General features: G+C 43.2%; 1 protein-coding gene across 5 annotated transcripts in view; it reads right to left on the reverse strand.

Moving 5' to 3' along the window:
• The window catches only part of KIAA1210 (KIAA1210 ortholog), a 61,223-nt gene that overhangs the window by 41,662 nt on the left and 3,519 nt on the right, over window positions 1–16,042 (reverse strand). For 2 of the 5 annotated variants that reach the window (XM_071758181.1, XM_071758179.1), the window contains exon 1: window positions 962–1,144. The exons of 1 other annotated variant lie outside the window; for it this stretch is intronic. In XM_071758181.1, coding sequence (XP_071614282.1) covers window positions 962–1,023 — 62 coding nt within the window. In that variant the 5' untranslated portion in view covers window positions 1,024–1,144. Of the gene's footprint in view, window positions 1–923; window positions 1,145–15,476; window positions 15,543–16,042 lie in introns of those variants that run through there. 2 more of the 5 variants (XM_071758183.1, XM_071758180.1) reach the window with 2 other exon arrangements.

The raw sequence follows: 16,042 nt of genomic DNA on the forward strand, positions 1-16,042 counted from the left end.
TGCCTTTGAAAATGCACATTCTGACCAGTGTCAAACAAACTGTTGGTATGAAGGAAAACAACCTTCAGGAGAAGGAAAAGGACAAGGAGTGAACTGCCAGCTTCACTGCTGAACTATGTTTTTTTCCTCTCTGCTACACAGGACTTACCCACACATTTAACTCTCTGCATTCACATCCTAAGCCTCAAGATTCAACTTTGCTTGCCTTTCCCTGTGCATTTTCACTTTCTGTAATCCCATACTGTATGCAAGAATAGAGCCCTCTACAGTCTGATGATGCAAAACATTATCAAAATCCACCTCAGGTTTTGCAGCAGAAAATTTTGTTCCATGCCTTAGCAGGGAGAATGTCAAAGGAATAACAAAATGTATCTTCCTGGTGGTTTAGAGCACAAATACCAACATCTGTTGTCTCATTCTCTTCTTTCTTTATAGTCTGCTCACACAGAATATGTCAATGAAGCAGTAAAAATATTTATTTTAAATACAACAAAAATATCTCGACATGGAGTAATTACAGACACAAACCTCGGAGGCTCATACTAGAACTGGGCACACCAAGCTCTCAAAGAGCATTTACTGCCAGATTTCTAGCTGAATGTTTTTTAAAAGTCAGTGTGCATATCTGTACGTCTCATTTTTATTTGTTCACCTATAAACAATATAGCTAATCAGTGAGGAAGAGGGCATTTCTCCTATAATTAGACAGGAAGAGGTTCTTAATTCCTTTTTCAATATTTCATGTTTATACCTCTGAAAGAAAAATACACAGCAATTCTCCCCAGTTTGGTACTTCAGCCAGGATGGATTTTTTGCACTTATGTACTCAGAGCAGTACTTCAGGCTGAAGGCAAAAGCATTTTGTTCAGTGCTGCTGCTGAAACACAACAAAGGCTGAATTTTAAAGTACCCACTGGACTCACCTCACTTTGGAAAGGGGAGGGCTCAGCATGCCACTTACTTTTTACTTTTCAGGCAACTGTAGAATCCAGCCATGGTCCTTCTTGGGAGGCATCTGTGCATTTAATTCATCCCTGTGTGTGGATGCCAGCACAAAGATTCTGCAGCCTGGTCTCCTGCTCACCAAATGCCCTCCCCTGCTCAGAGGGAAGCCAGCATGCCGATGCAATTACCAGCCAGATAAAGTTCCTGATCTGAGGCCCTCAGCCTCTGCTGAACTGGGTCCAAGGAGGGCTGTGCCTGTTCCATAAATGGTTATGAATTGTTAACTCCCCCTTTTCCTGCCTCCTTCCAGCTCTTGGTAAGCACAGCATCCTAAGTGTAAAATACCATATGGCGTTTGATTCTGGCTCCCTGGGGAACTAATGAGAGGCTTGGTTGTAATTAGGATGTGAGGAAGCCCTGGAGGGATTAATTGTTATTGTTATTTTTTTCAGACAAAGGCTACAGAAAATACTTGCAACATCTTGGAAATAACCACTAAAAACTGCAGTCGTTCCCCAGTATGCAAAGGGTGCACAGGACATTCCAGCACAGGCATTATCCCACCTCACTGTAAATCACCATCTATTCTAACAAGTTACTCTGCATATTAAGGGAGGGGAGGGTGGGGGGGAACCAAAACACATCCCTGAAATATTGCAAGGTTAGGCAAAAAGCTCTGGAGTTTCAGCCAGAGCACACCCACGTGAGAAAAGTACTGCCTGGTGCTGCCCTCTGACAATCCACTAGCAGTTGTTACTCACTACCACAACTAAGGAGGTGCTCAGTGGCTGTGGAAGGAGGGAAACAGCTATGGATTAATGCTGGGGAACAGAAACCTCAAGCAGCTTCATACATAGGGGAGACACAAGCCCTGGGGGCAACAGAGCTGACACATTTCTGACATTGCATGGCATTAAATTCATGTGGAAATTGAATCCTCATCAGGGCTGGTAATGATCTCTGTAGAGGTAAAAGCTGAGAGGTGAGGCAGGGAAGTGCTGGTGCTGCCTGCACCCAACCAGGGAGGATCAGCAGCCAGGAACAAAGCTGCAGCCTGTTCCTTTGGTAAGAATCTCAGCTGCTGCTTTTAACAAATGCATGAATACTTACATGTTATAAGTCCTTGAACTCTCATAATTGCAAAGGAGAGAGTTACACTGAGTCCTAAAAGATCAGAAGAAAGCCACATTTATTTGTACTTCTCAGCTCATACATAATATTTGAATACTTGGGTCCGGCAAGGAGTGAGTTTTAGATGGATATTTTTATACAAGTTCCTCATAAGGGTGTTGAGTATCCAGACCAGATCTAGGGTGGAGAAGTTCTTCTGGGATACTAGGAAAAAAATATTTTAACACCTTTCCTATAAGAGAGTCGTGAAGTCTGAGAAATGCAGCTCTGGTGTGCAGTGCCACAGCTGGCTCAGCTACAGCAGCTTCCTAATGCCAGACTTTGAAATCTATGAACAGACAACTCCATTTCTCTATTTTCAATAAGGCCCCCTACACAAAGGAAAGCCATGGCACAGATACTGAATGACAGCAAGTGCAAGAGCCATCACAAACAGGAGCCAAGTCAGATTCCACTCTGGTTTCCCACTTAAGCCTCTACAAGCAGTCAACTTCAATGCCACCCACAGAACTGCACATCAAACCTGACCCCGGGCAGATAGACTTTCTCTCTCTTGGGAAAAGACAAAAAAGCAAAAATACAGTAACTAGTTGAATTTTTACCCAAATGGGTTTCACTGTTGTCCTGAATTGCTGTATTTGTTACAAAGACTTGGTGCTGAACTCTTAATTCTAACAGAAAAAGGCCAGCCAGAGAGCACCAGTCTGCACCCAACAGAGAAAGCCCACAGAGAAAAAAGTCAAAATTAAGGCTCCAATTATTGAGTAACAACCACCTAGGAGGAATTCCTGGAGGTTACTGGAAAAAACCTTCTGGCTGGCTTGATATACAACACTTTAGAAATGGGACTGAATCTGAAATCTGCCTGGCATTTAGTTTTAAAAATGTTGCCAATGGAAACATTTCTAGTAAGAAATTAAGGAGATCTCATAATAAATTCATGCTTGTGTTTAAAATCAAGCAAGGCCAAATGGCTTTCTAGTGAAAAGGCCCAATCCCTAAAGTCCCTGGAAAGGTGTAATCCTGATGGCTTTGGAGGAATTTCATCACTTTAATTGATATAGAATACAGTCCATAAATTTCAAAGGATTAGATTTATTTTGCTAACATTGAAACAGATTCCCTGTTTCCTGACCTCTTCAGAATCTTTGCCTTCAGAATATGTTTCCTTCCATTATTCTTTTTTCTGTCATTTATTTTTGTCTTGGCATTACTTAGTTGAACAAGCAAATTGTCATCTGTTTGGTTCCATTTAGGTCAAACATAGTCCTGTTCCCATGAACTGGAAGTTTAGCAACAAACATTGCACCATCTAGAAAACCCCCTTGCTTTCCAAGAAGCAAGACTGGTAAATAGTCATTAAAGATAATTACCTCACCTCAGGATTCAGTCCTTTTTCATTCCTTATCTCCACATCACTCTCCAGGCCACCTAATGGTAGCATTTATTATTCACTGCTCTGCCTCCTTATCACCAGCACAGCTTCAAATTGCTAAACAGTGAGCTTTTTGGGTACAGAGCTCACATCTTAGATGTTGATAAACACGATGGCTCTGTGTCCATCAGTACAAGGAGGCAATTGTGTGCTGCACCCCTGCCCTGGCAGCCAAACAGTGGCTGGGCTGACGTGAGCTCTTCACTTGTTGAGTGCTAAGGAGAAGGGGCTGCTCTCCTGCCAGCTGGTTAATTAAAGCTGTTTTCAGCTAAGGAAACAGGTAAACACCAAACGACCACAGAATACAGACTTTGGCAAAGATGGGACTTTAAAGATAGGGAAGAAAGCAAGTTTAGACACCTGGAAATGGAATCAGAACTGGATTTCCTCTACAGTTTGTGGCTTGGCTTGACTGAAATAGCCCAGTCTAGACCCAAATCACCCCCATGCCCACTGAGTTCTAACCCACTGTCACTGGTTTCCCTCCCCAGCCCAAAACTGCACCAATCCCCTGAGACCACGACACATCCAAACCCCCTGAGTCTTCAAAAAAAAAACCCCAGCTTCACCCCCTAAGTCTGCAGGCAGAGCAAGCAGTAACAAGCTGTGCCTGCAGTGAGGAAGAGCTTCCAGTGCCTGCTAAACCTCCCAACAAGTTTCTGAATTTCTCCAAAGGGAATGAGGGAGGCAAGTCCAAGCAAGGCCCAACAACCCAATCACTGAGAAACGCTTGCATCAGAATACAGCTCCTGGTATCAGTCAGTCATTTGTTTCAGAGGCACCTGTGTCATTGCAAAAAAAAAGGTCTCTTCACCATATGTAACCAACAGCAACTGGTAATCCAATGGGGGAAACTCAAAAGAGAGCTAAAAACCATTGGTACCTTGCCACTTCCTGCACATGGACACAAGACACATGCCAGCAGCCTGGCAGCAGCAGTGTCAGGAGCTACACACACCAACCTGAAATTCAAAATATGTTTTGTGTCCAACAGATCTACTGCTTCTCAGCTGATCTCTAAGGACTAACCATGTCCTTACCTCCCCAGCTCTCAGGCAGTGAACAACTGCCTCACACTTCTCAAAATGTCCATCCCAAGCTGGCTTGCATGCAGTCAGGACACTTACACACTGCAAAGCTCCAGGGATGGACCAGAGCTCACACTGTTAGGAAATCCCATGATTCATCAAGTGTGGTTAAGCATGGATGTTTAGTTTATTTTCTTTTATTTTCATAAAGGGATCAAAGTTTCATGTGGATTTTTCACCAAAGAAATGCAAGGGTAAGAGTAGGAATCCTGCAGCAAACTGATAGTCTGTAGCATTTCAAATTCCTGCAAATTTTAGTGTCTCTGAACAGATGTATCTTGTTAACAAGACAGATTTTGGTCTCTTCATTATAAGCCTTTAGCCTTTAGCCTCTTCCTTCTCTACTAGTCACTCCAACAAGGTCACATTTGGGCTGTGCATTCCTCTCATCTCTATCAGGTGAGAACTCACAGGAGGAGCTCTGCAGTCACCACTGTGATGGGCTGAGCTGTCATGTATCTACATCCACTTGGATTTTATATGATGGAGATCCTGTATACTTCTTACACATGTGCTGCACTTGTACCCCTTTGCACTTTTCACTTATTGTGCCTCTTTCCACTTTTCCCAGCTCCTGTCAGCCTGGTCCCCACGTGCCCTCCTGAGCCCCACAACACAGCTGAAGCCACAAAGCTGCACAGACCAGACCCTCCTCCTAGGGCAGAGCTGAATATCCTCAACCAAATTTCTACTCATTTGTTTAACTCTCAAAAAGTACCCCTTTTCTCAATGTCTGTACTCCAAATGAGGCATCTGGGGCACATCCAGCAGAATCCCAGTTTAGCTTCCAGTTCTCAGGTCTTTTTACCTTTGAGCAATGAAGCCCAGGTTAACTGAGAACTTCCAGACTAAATTCTGTGCTGCACTTGATCTTGCCCAAGTATTTATGAAAATGTGGCCTTTCAGCTGAACTGCATATAGAACACCTCATCCATTATAACCTGGAATAAACCCTGCACAGAAATCTAACTATAATATTGCAAGTCACTCTTCCTTTCTTCTGGCATGCAAATTGTTCACTGTGCTAACATGAACCTGACTCTCAGAAAACTCCTTCCTGAAGGCAGAAATTGAATCATCTTTCTAACAACTGGGATTCCCAGACTGACAAATGGGCCAGGTTTGGAAATCTTCAACAGAAACCCTTCAGTACTTAAAAAAACAACTTCAGATGCCTCACTGCTAAAAGCTGCAGTATCAGAGCTTTAAACAAACAGGGTTGGAATCAAACCCAGTACTCTGCAGAAAACAAAGAAGTGGAGATAAGAGGATTTCTGCCTTGCAGAGTTTATACATCCATCTGTGATTAATATTAGGAGGAAAAGGAGGGTGAAAGCCTATCTCTGAAACTGAAAGTAGATAGTGTAACCCAGGGTCTCGAGCTGTACACTCCATCCACTTTTAATTCATGCTTATAAGCCTGAAGAATTTGCCATGATACTTGCTCTGGAGTCTAATTACTGCATTTGCCTTAATTATGTCTGGTTTTACACTTTGTGTACAATGTGTGGGATTTGAGGGATTTTAGTTGTTGCTATTCCCTGTCAGAGGACTTCCTGCAAGCATCTTCAATAAAAAGAATATTTCAGTGAAAGCAGCAATACATATAATCTCTTTGATTCCAGTGTTTGGTAATTCTGAGTCTGAATTGTTTCTTGCAGTTTACCATAATCACAGCCTTCACCTCTGAGTGAAAATAAACCTCAGTGTGGGGTATCAAGGGCATTACTGAATTCAAAAATATGGCCAAAAATATACTGGTATGCTAAATCTGTCCTTTGTGTCCCCACTGTAAAACGTGAACTCTTCCTGGATTATCTGGAGATGAAGGTCAGGCCATGTGCCATTCAAAACGTAATTTCCCCTGGATTTGCAACAGGATCACAGATGTAACCTCAGACTTCAGTGTCAGAAAATAACAACTGTCAAATAAGTAACACAGATCAAGAGATAGGAGTGTTTGTTCAGCATTTTACAATTCTACAAGGATTGACATGCATACAAATATGTCATTTACAGAGAAAGTATACGGAGACAATACGGCCAAGATGTGCTGCCTCTCATGTATCTGCTTTTTTTATCCAAGATCATAAATCTAAAATCCAAGATTTTAATGAGTCTGAATGAAAAGCAGATTATTTCTGACACAGTGGAAGAGAGTGGTATTTCCTGCGAAAATACTAGCACGGTCAATATTTTATATACTAGGAAACTGTGGTTCTTTTGTCTAAGGGGAGGTGGTGCAGAAGCTGAACAAAGGAGCTCTATTTCTACATGTTCTGACTTAAGAAAATACCATGTTAAAAAATACCAAGTTCCAACAACACAACTTTTCCTTCTTGGTGTCCAGGCAGGCACCAATATACATGACCATCTGGAAAGAAATGTGAGAACACAGTGTGTAGCTGCAGGCACATGGACCAGTGCCTAGTCTGGATGTCCAACATCAGAGGTAACAGCTTCTGAGTCTAAACAAATATCCTGAGATGATGTGAATAAGGAATTGAGTTTTCTACACCCCATTCTTCCCAAATTCCCCTCTAGGGACAGATCCAGTCAATGTCCTTGCAACACACTCGCCAAGTTCCCTTGAAAACAGATCAGACTGACGTTGCCACCAACGTTTGTGCTGTGACCAGCAATCAAGTTTAATGACTTCCCATGCACATTATTTTTGCACTGATGTGGGCCCCCATCTTCAATAGAATTACTCCCAATTTGTTTGTACAGGTAAAAGTAAGTGGAGAACCAGGGACTCACACATCTGGAAAAAATATTCCTAGAAGCATCAACATGCTGAATTTCAACAGGGACTGAAATGAAAATTTCAAAAGAGAAGGTCATCTCTGATTCCATCTCCCTGGCTGTCAGCTGAAGTAATAATACGGGAAATCAGGGAAGCTCTGGGGAAAGGGCTGTCTGCCTCCCCTGCATGCAAACACAAGGCTAAAGATAAAGTGACCATTAACCTTCAGAGAAGGGCACTGAGGTCCCAGAATGTCCTGCCTGCAGGCTTTATTGCTCCAAGGGAAAAGGAACAGCAAAATAAGTCAAACCTGCAACCTCTTGGCATTTCACTCGAATCAGGAGGCAGTGGGAACATCTCACTTTCTTTGTCAGCCTTCCTCTGTACCAAGGCATGAACACTGTACCTGGTTCATTCCCCAGATTACAAAGTAAGTAGAAAGCATTGCTTAATAGTAAACTTCTACCACTAGATATCTGCCACATGAGTCACAAGCACCAGGCTTGTGTCCCTCTGCACAGAACAGATTACTCCATCCTGCAGACAGAGCTGGGAGAACTGGGACAGAGTAATTCAGTAACTTATTCCAGAAACCAGAAACTGCAACTGAACCTAAAGTTCTTGGTGCCTGGAACTGCATTTTATGGTCTTTCCCTGTCCTCCCTCACTCAATAAGGACAGCCAGAAAAATCCTTCAAGAATAGACACCCTATAAATATCCAAGATAACTTTTAAGTTCACTAGCCAGCCTTAAGCCGTGGGAACTCTTAGCAGGATCACTGGCATCCAAATTCTGAGTTTAATTAGAAATCAATGACTTCACTAAATTATTTGGCCCAGACTGCCCAGAGTTTTAAAATTATCGTGCAATAAAAAATACCTCATACTGAGCCCATTTCACCAGAACAGACCCATAGCACAGCAGAGTGCTTACACAGCAGCCCAATGGATTACTCAGACCCAAGTTCTGGGAATCCTTAAATATCCCAGTTTGTTTTTAATTGTCTCTTAAATATGCTGGAGCTGTTCCCATCAAAATGGGAAGGCAAAATGTCTAATAAATATCCAGAGGCAGGAAATAAGCTAATTGGAGAAGAATTTTACCTAAAACTGTTGAACAAACTACAGTTCTTTGTCACTAAGTCACAGAATCACATGCTTAAACTGGATCTTGGTCCTTTCCATTTCTAACAGTGCAACCACAGAGCTGAGCATGGCCATGCACTGAGCTGATGGCTCTGAGTGTCACCCAACATCAGGGGTATCTGAAAAAGCTACAATTAAGAATCATGACAAACTTAAAAGTCCACTCCTTTAGTACCTTCCTGCTTTACTCAGGGGATCAGGGGATACCTGCAGCTTTCCTTGGGTAAGTGCCACCCACCCACACCTCTCTGTCCCCTCTTGGGAGCCTTTAAACAGAACATACTTGGGATCCACCGGTATCACCTTCAGGTATCAAATCCTCCCTCCTAAGAGGTTCCTTCCATCCAGGTAGTTTCCACACAGTGAAATCCCAGCTGCCACCACAAGTCCAAGAAGGAAGAGGAGCAGTTGTCACCATGTGCTAAAGTCACCTACTCCTTCTATGGGTTTTATCAGCACCTGGACAAGAACACAAGCTCAGATCCTCTCATAAAACCACTCCTTTGGCTAGAACATAGAAGCTAAAGTAACTGATAGTGTCTGGCATGGTACTAATTGAGTCCTCAAAGGACTCAGTATCTTGCCTAGAGATAAGGTAATGGGAAGTCTGAAGATGAGCTGTGCTGGTTCTGCACTCTGAGAGTTCCCTTTGGTCATGAAAATACTAAGCAAGCCCTCCATCTGTTGAGGACCAGTTGTATGTAATGTGTGTAAGACTTGGTAGTATTTAAAAGCAAGTAAAGCATGATGAACCAAGTTACAAGATGGATTTACACTGCTTTCTTGACTACAATATGTCATAGTATTTTCTCACTGCAATATTTTCTCACTGCAAAGGAGATGTAGCATTTCTGAAGCTGACTGCAATCGAGGACAAATGCTAAATGCTAATAAGGCTTCTGGATTTTTTTCCTACATTTTGCAACGTTTTCTCACCAGAAATTCATATCTAATTGCTAAATATAGTGGGATATTAGTAAAAAATATCCAAAGGAAATTCCACTGAGTGTTGCAGACCAATCACAGGTCATCAGTAAAAATTTTATTAGCAATGATATGATCAAGCTTTTGTTTTGACCAACACCAGTTACAAAACCAGCATATACATTATCTCTGAAGAGTACCACACATCCCATGAATGTAACAGCCCTTTCACCAAAATGAAAACCTGTTCAAAATCTGACATATTTTTCCTTTGGAGGAATGAGGACACATGATTGTGCTGATACTGTGTAATGTACAATAGAATAAAACTCTAGTTTTGTAGTCACCCCCTATAACTGTTTTTATCCCTGTTGCAACTGCAGAATGAAGCACAGTGGCCATGGCCACAGGTTAAGGGCCAGCAGAGCAGGAGAAATGTGATTATAACACAGTCACTTCAGACTCATCACAATAATGGCTGGCTTGCTCCTTTTTTTCCTCTCTGCTCTATTTAACATGATTTTACACTGCTTCACATTAAAAAGATAATATAAAACCATTTTCATAGCCTAGAAACTTGAGCAATAACTTCTAAGATAAGTGATAGTCTTTCCTTGAATAAGATTTCTTGCTTTAAGCTGATTTATTGTAAGAACCTTAACATTAATGTATTTTCTTATACAGTAAGATAGCATTTTTAATTATTGCAGAACCCACAGCTTTAGAAGTTTAACTCTCATTAAAGCCACTCTTTAAGCATCACTGTAGCACTGAAGTGATAATGCATGCTAGATCATAAAAAAAAAAAGCTTAAAAAAATGCATGCTGGTAGTTAACAACAGGTATATGAACAGTCTAATGCCCTGTGCACTGCATTGCTCTTCAGCTCTTAAGAGCACACAAACTTCTTGCCTTGTGGCTTTGAACTTTCCTCTGCTGTGAAACAGCTGCATGCTATGCCTCTTTCAAAGGACCAAAATCTTTAAAAATTTAAAGCTTTATGCATCTGTAAAGGAGGTCTGTCTTAATATATTTACAAAGAATGAAGGATTTTGGAAAGACTTTCCATTAGTGCTGTACACAAGGCAGTTCTGAAATGGCATCTCCAGCTGCGTTTACTTTCCTAATACACAGCAGGTTTTCTATGCCCCATTCTCTGTAGTGTTGTGTTCACATCTCCCTCTTTTTTCAACTAAAATTTAAAGAGTCAATTATGCAAATCCACAAGCTCCCTATGAGGTGTTAAATCATTTGCTGGCAAACTCAAATACAATGTACAGACTGAAAAAGCAACAAAATCAAGCAAGCACTGTTCATACACACTCCCTGCTTGCAGCATCTTCCTGGGTAATTATACTATGGGTCTATAGTTTAAATTTATAGAGAAACTCTTGGACCACTTCTCAAATGCCAAGTAAACCACAAAGCCTACCATCCCCCACTTTCTTTCCCCCGCCCTTTCTCTTCCTCCTGCAGAGATAATTAAATGTATCATATGAAAAAACAGTGGGTAAATTCAAGAGGAGACAGAAATCCTAGCACTAGTTTGAAAGAAAATAGCATGGGGGAATGTGTCTTCTCTAAACCTTTCCCCCCTTGTCATTACTCGTGCTTACAGATATATGAACAGTTTCTTGAATTACAGGGAGAAAATTTATCCTGCCATTGCAAGGAAGAATCTTAAATCCCTGTTATCTGGCTGCAGTCATGTTAAGCAAGTCAGCAACAGGCCTGGGAGATGCTGGTTTGCCAGGTACCATGATCTGGTGAGACTTATGTCCCCAAAGGACACAGTAAAGCTCCAGCTCCAACTACCATAAACTGGGAATAATATGAAAAACAAACAAGTTTTGGCACTCAAAAGAGAAAAAAAATCAGCCAAACTACAGCAGCATTAACCCCTTGTGTGTTGGCATGTGTCCTTCCCACTTAACCGAGTGGAATACAGAAACATAAAGCAACACACTTGACTGCATGCTACTGTAACATTTTCTGGCAAATTATAGCTATAATGCTTCACAAACTTCTAAGAATGATGGCAGCCTCATCTTACAAGTAAATATCAATTAAAGCTAAGAAATGCATGTTCAGCAGAAAGAAGAAAGGGCTGGAACAGCAGATGAAAAGCCAGAGTATGACTCTGGAAGCAGGAGAGGCTGCAGAAGCCCTTGACATACCGTTTTGCTGAGGTTAGCTCTGGAGAGGGTGTTTAAGTTGTAAGCAAAATAAGTATGTGCACTAACCTCCATTTCCCTCCCCCCAGGCTTTTTAGCAGCAATTTAAAAATAAGCTGTGAAATAAGATCCTTATGACTTCCTACAGTTTTAAGAGCTTAGAGTAGTGCAGCCACCCTATACTCAGCATTCCTGAATCAGCAAAACTATGTGATGGCTGAAACGAGTGGGTACATTGGAAATAATATTTGGTGCTCCCTTCATTTTCAGTTTCTGAATCATTAAAGATCCTGCTTTCAAGCTTGGTGGCTAAGTAGGTAATTTGGCTGTTTTGCCTGGTCTTGGTTGGTCAGAAGAATGCTGAGAGTCTAACACAAGCCCTTGGCTGTGCGAGCCATGACCTGAGAGATCTCGTGGTATTTAGGGGTAGGACTGCAACAGTCAGCAAGAGCAAGGGAGGAACAGTAGTTAAAACAATGCTTGTTAATAACATCAGCTGCAAATCTCAGTGTCTGCTGCTCGCCAGAGGTGGTTTCAAGTTCTAACCCGTAGCACTCCTTCCACTGCACATCTAAGCTGTCAACCAAAGATGTGGAGATAAACCTCTCCAAGTGGAGAAAGATCTCTTTAGCTTTATGCTTGAACTACACAACAGATTGAACTTAAACAGACAGAAAAACTGTCAGACACTCATCTGAGGGGATGCATATCCACTAAAACCTGTGTCAAGTAGCAAAGTCTCATGAATTGTGTTTGAATCCATTTAGGAGAAACTGATGAAATTCTAGTGGCACCCGTGCTTGTGGCATTGGCATTGCTTTTGAAAGCTATTTTAAACTTTAGGAGGCCATACATGTATCTGTGCACGCATGACTCAACATGATGCTGGTGGCATTCCAATAAAGTCAAGCCACTGATTCTTGAGTTTGGGCTGCATCCAGAGCTCATTAAAATCAATGACAGCCTTTCCACTGAGTTCAGCTCCTCCTGTCACAGCCCAGGCTTGCAGCCTGATGTACAACAGGGACTCCAGTCACACTGCTTTGTCCCCTGCTTGACTTACTGCACAGCTTGATATTTATGTTACATAACTAAAGATATTGAGCCCAGCCACGCCACGGTCACTGCCCACAGCACAAACATAAGGATTACTGAAAATCCTTGGGAAAAAAAAATAAAAATAAAATAAAGTAAAATCAACTCCTCAGTTCACTAAATTGGCACATACTTTCTCTTTGTTTCTATAGAATCCCAGTAAACAAATAAATACATTTGAATGAATCTCTTAACACGTTTCAGCAGTACCAGATACTGCCAGCATTCTGGTCAAAGTTGTAATGGATTTTAGCAGAGATTAAGCAGTAATGATTGAAGATGTGTTTGTTGGTATTAAACATCTTAGACTCTTTACCCCATACACAAAGCACTGGTCACCATGGGCTCTTTTCCACAGCTGTTCAAAATTGAGTATCTTCTTAGCCCTTCTCTTAATACTTATGCATGATCCCAGTATCTGCACTTGCAGCCAGTGCTTTCTTGTGAAAGATGCTATGTAACCATTTAGAATCTAAATAAAAGGGCCTGTATTATGCAGGTCTTTGGATCAAGCAGAGTTTCTCATTTCTCCTTTGACTGTCTGCAGAAAATTCTCTGACTGGTAAATTAAGACATTTCAAGTGGAGACAAATACTAACTTTGAAACAGAAGCCAATGCCAGTGAAACTTCTTAAGTTGTTAAACAACTTTTGGTGATTAAAACTGTACTAATGGTTCACGAGAAGACCAGAAAGAAATCTAAAAGGTGATCTACTTCCTAAATGTCTGAATACATACAAAAACCTGTGCTGTGGGTTCCAAAGGACATAGATTTTTGAGTAATCAAATCTGCACCGGGCATATCTCCATCTTTGTGGTCACAGGAATCTGTAAAACTTCATTTTTAGAAAACTTCCACCACACCTTAGACAGAAAGACCTGCAAACACCTCAGTTCATCTAACATCCAGGTAGCTTGGTTTTGCATAGCAGAAAAAGCATTTTTATATATGCATAAACACATAAATGTAGATTTATGCTGAACTTGAGTCAGCCATAAAGTCCAAGGAAACTTTCTTATACTACAGTGAGTAAGAATTGAGTCAGCTTTTAATTTTGCAGATGTAGATCCTGATTCTCTGTTGGGCTGGATAGTTCTGGGATTCTTGCAAACCTCACACCCCAGTTATGCAAAAGGGATGCATTTTTTTATGGCTATGCAGGAGTTCAGTCTGGAGAAGTAACTGTGTTGATCTTGTGGTAAGTCATCTACTGACATTCTTTAGAAGCTGATGAGCAATTTCACTAAGTCAGTATTCTTCAGGAATTGGCCTGAAGCACTAACAACTTACTGGTCAGTTTACTATATAAACCAAACTATACATGATATAGTCCAAAGTATAAACAACTGATCAACCTAACATCGCAAAAAATTGTTCCATGCCCATGAAATCACTGGATTTTTAATTGTATTTGTTTTATAACAGCAAGACAAAACTGCATTTGCATTTCTCATAATGTATATGCAAATAGGTACTGGAGTCCTAATTATCAGTTATTATATTGAGTGAGAGAAAAAGAAATAGAAAACTCATATTCATGAAGCTGTTAACAAAAGACAATGCCACCAAACTTGCCTTTCTGTTTTAAAGGTTCCTAACAGGATACTTCAAGCCACCTGTAGCCTCCTTCAGTTTCCAACAAACATCAGGACAACACAAAGTGTAAAAGATACACAGTTAGTGTCAACCCAAGCAGTTCAGAACTATGCTACCTCTTTCCAGCTCCCCACTCTGCTACACCAGGTCTTAATAAATAAAACCCCACTGAAACCTTCATCAGGCAACTCCTGCTGATTGCAGGGGTGTAGACAGAGGAGTCACACACAGAGCTCTCCTTAGGATGGGGTGGAAGGACACAGCACAATGGCTGGAAGGGGAAAGGGACATTGTGAATGGCATTTCCAAAAAAACAGTTGGGCTGAACTATGGAAAAGACTGGAGGTGGTTTGCTGGGGTTTTGGGTACTCTGTGCTCATACCCTGTCTGCAACTTGTTGCCTTGATGAAAGCACTTGCCCTTATGTGAGCCAGTCCTACTTGCAGGAGGATGGTTATTGTAGGAACTCATCATAGTCATTTCATGATTAAGGCTTTTCTCCTGCATATAGCTGTTTTTAAGATCAAGCTCTTAAGCTATGGAGTGCTATCTGCAAAATGATCATGAAAGAAATGACACAGTGGGCATCTTTTCATTCCACAACAGTTACGGACCCGACTCCTTTACAAGATCCTATTCCTTTTCTCGCTGCATTGTCGCTCTGAGAGCACATGGATTCTCCCGATCCCAACACCAGTGTCAGGACTTCACCCACGGGTGACAGCCAGACACCCCACTAACCACGCACGGGACTAAAATAAAGTCCAGCTCATAATAAGAACCGTGACTACTCCGGCTATCGAACAGAGATTAAAAAATCGCCGAGAGGCACAAGACGCAGCGGTCTGACGCGGACCAAGGGCAGGGCGGGGGATGCCGGCCGGACCCCGGGAGCCGCAGCACCGCGGGGACACGAACCGGCACCGGGAGAGAGAAGCACAGCCCGGCAAGCTCAGGCCGCCGGCGTGCGCCACACGACACCCCCCGGCGTTATCCCGGTGCTGCCAGCACCGGGGGGGGTTTGTCCGAGGAGCTCCCACCGGCACGGCCCCGCCGAGAGGCAGCGAGGGCGGGAGCGGCGGCCGGGAGCGCTCCCCCACCGGGGCCGGGGCCGTGACCCCTCCCCTTAGCGCCTCCCTTCCCGTTCCATCCCTTCCCGTTCCATCCCGTCCCGTCCCGTCCCGTCGCCACTCACCTCCCGCCACCCTCGCGCCGCTCCGCTCCCGCCGCCCACGGGACGGCCCCGCCCCGCCCCGCGCCCCGCCGGGAGGAGGGGACCGGAACGGACCGGACCGGGCAGTACCGGGCCGCGGTGGGGGGGTTATCTTAGACCTGCCCGTCGGGCCGGGCCCCGCTCCGACAGCTGCGGTAACCGCGAGTGTTTGATACCGCGGGGGCTGCGGGTCTTGCTCCTCTCGGCAGGGCCTGGAGCAGCCCGGACTGGTGGGAGGAGGAGGCCCTGCCCATGCGGGGGGGTTGGAACTGGATGGGTCTTTAAGGTTCCTTCCAACCCAAACCTGTCCCTGATTCTGTGACCTCGGGTGTCTGCACATTGCCGAGAGGGCCCGGGGCACAGGTCCGGGCAGGTGTCAGTTGTACAGCATCGCTCAGGCTGGGGGGTGACTTCGAGGGGCTGAATGATTCTTCCCATTGTGGAGGCTGCAGAGCTGGAAGAGCTGGAAAGGCATCAGGCTGGGATAACAGAATGCTCCCTGAACCTGTTGGAAACTACATCCCCCTGGATCACTACCTAGCAATCAA

This window comes from Heliangelus exortis, chromosome 14, assembly GCF_036169615.1.
Source record: "Heliangelus exortis chromosome 14, bHelExo1.hap1, whole genome shotgun sequence".
NCBI lineage: Eukaryota > Metazoa > Chordata > Aves > Apodiformes > Trochilidae > Heliangelus > Heliangelus exortis.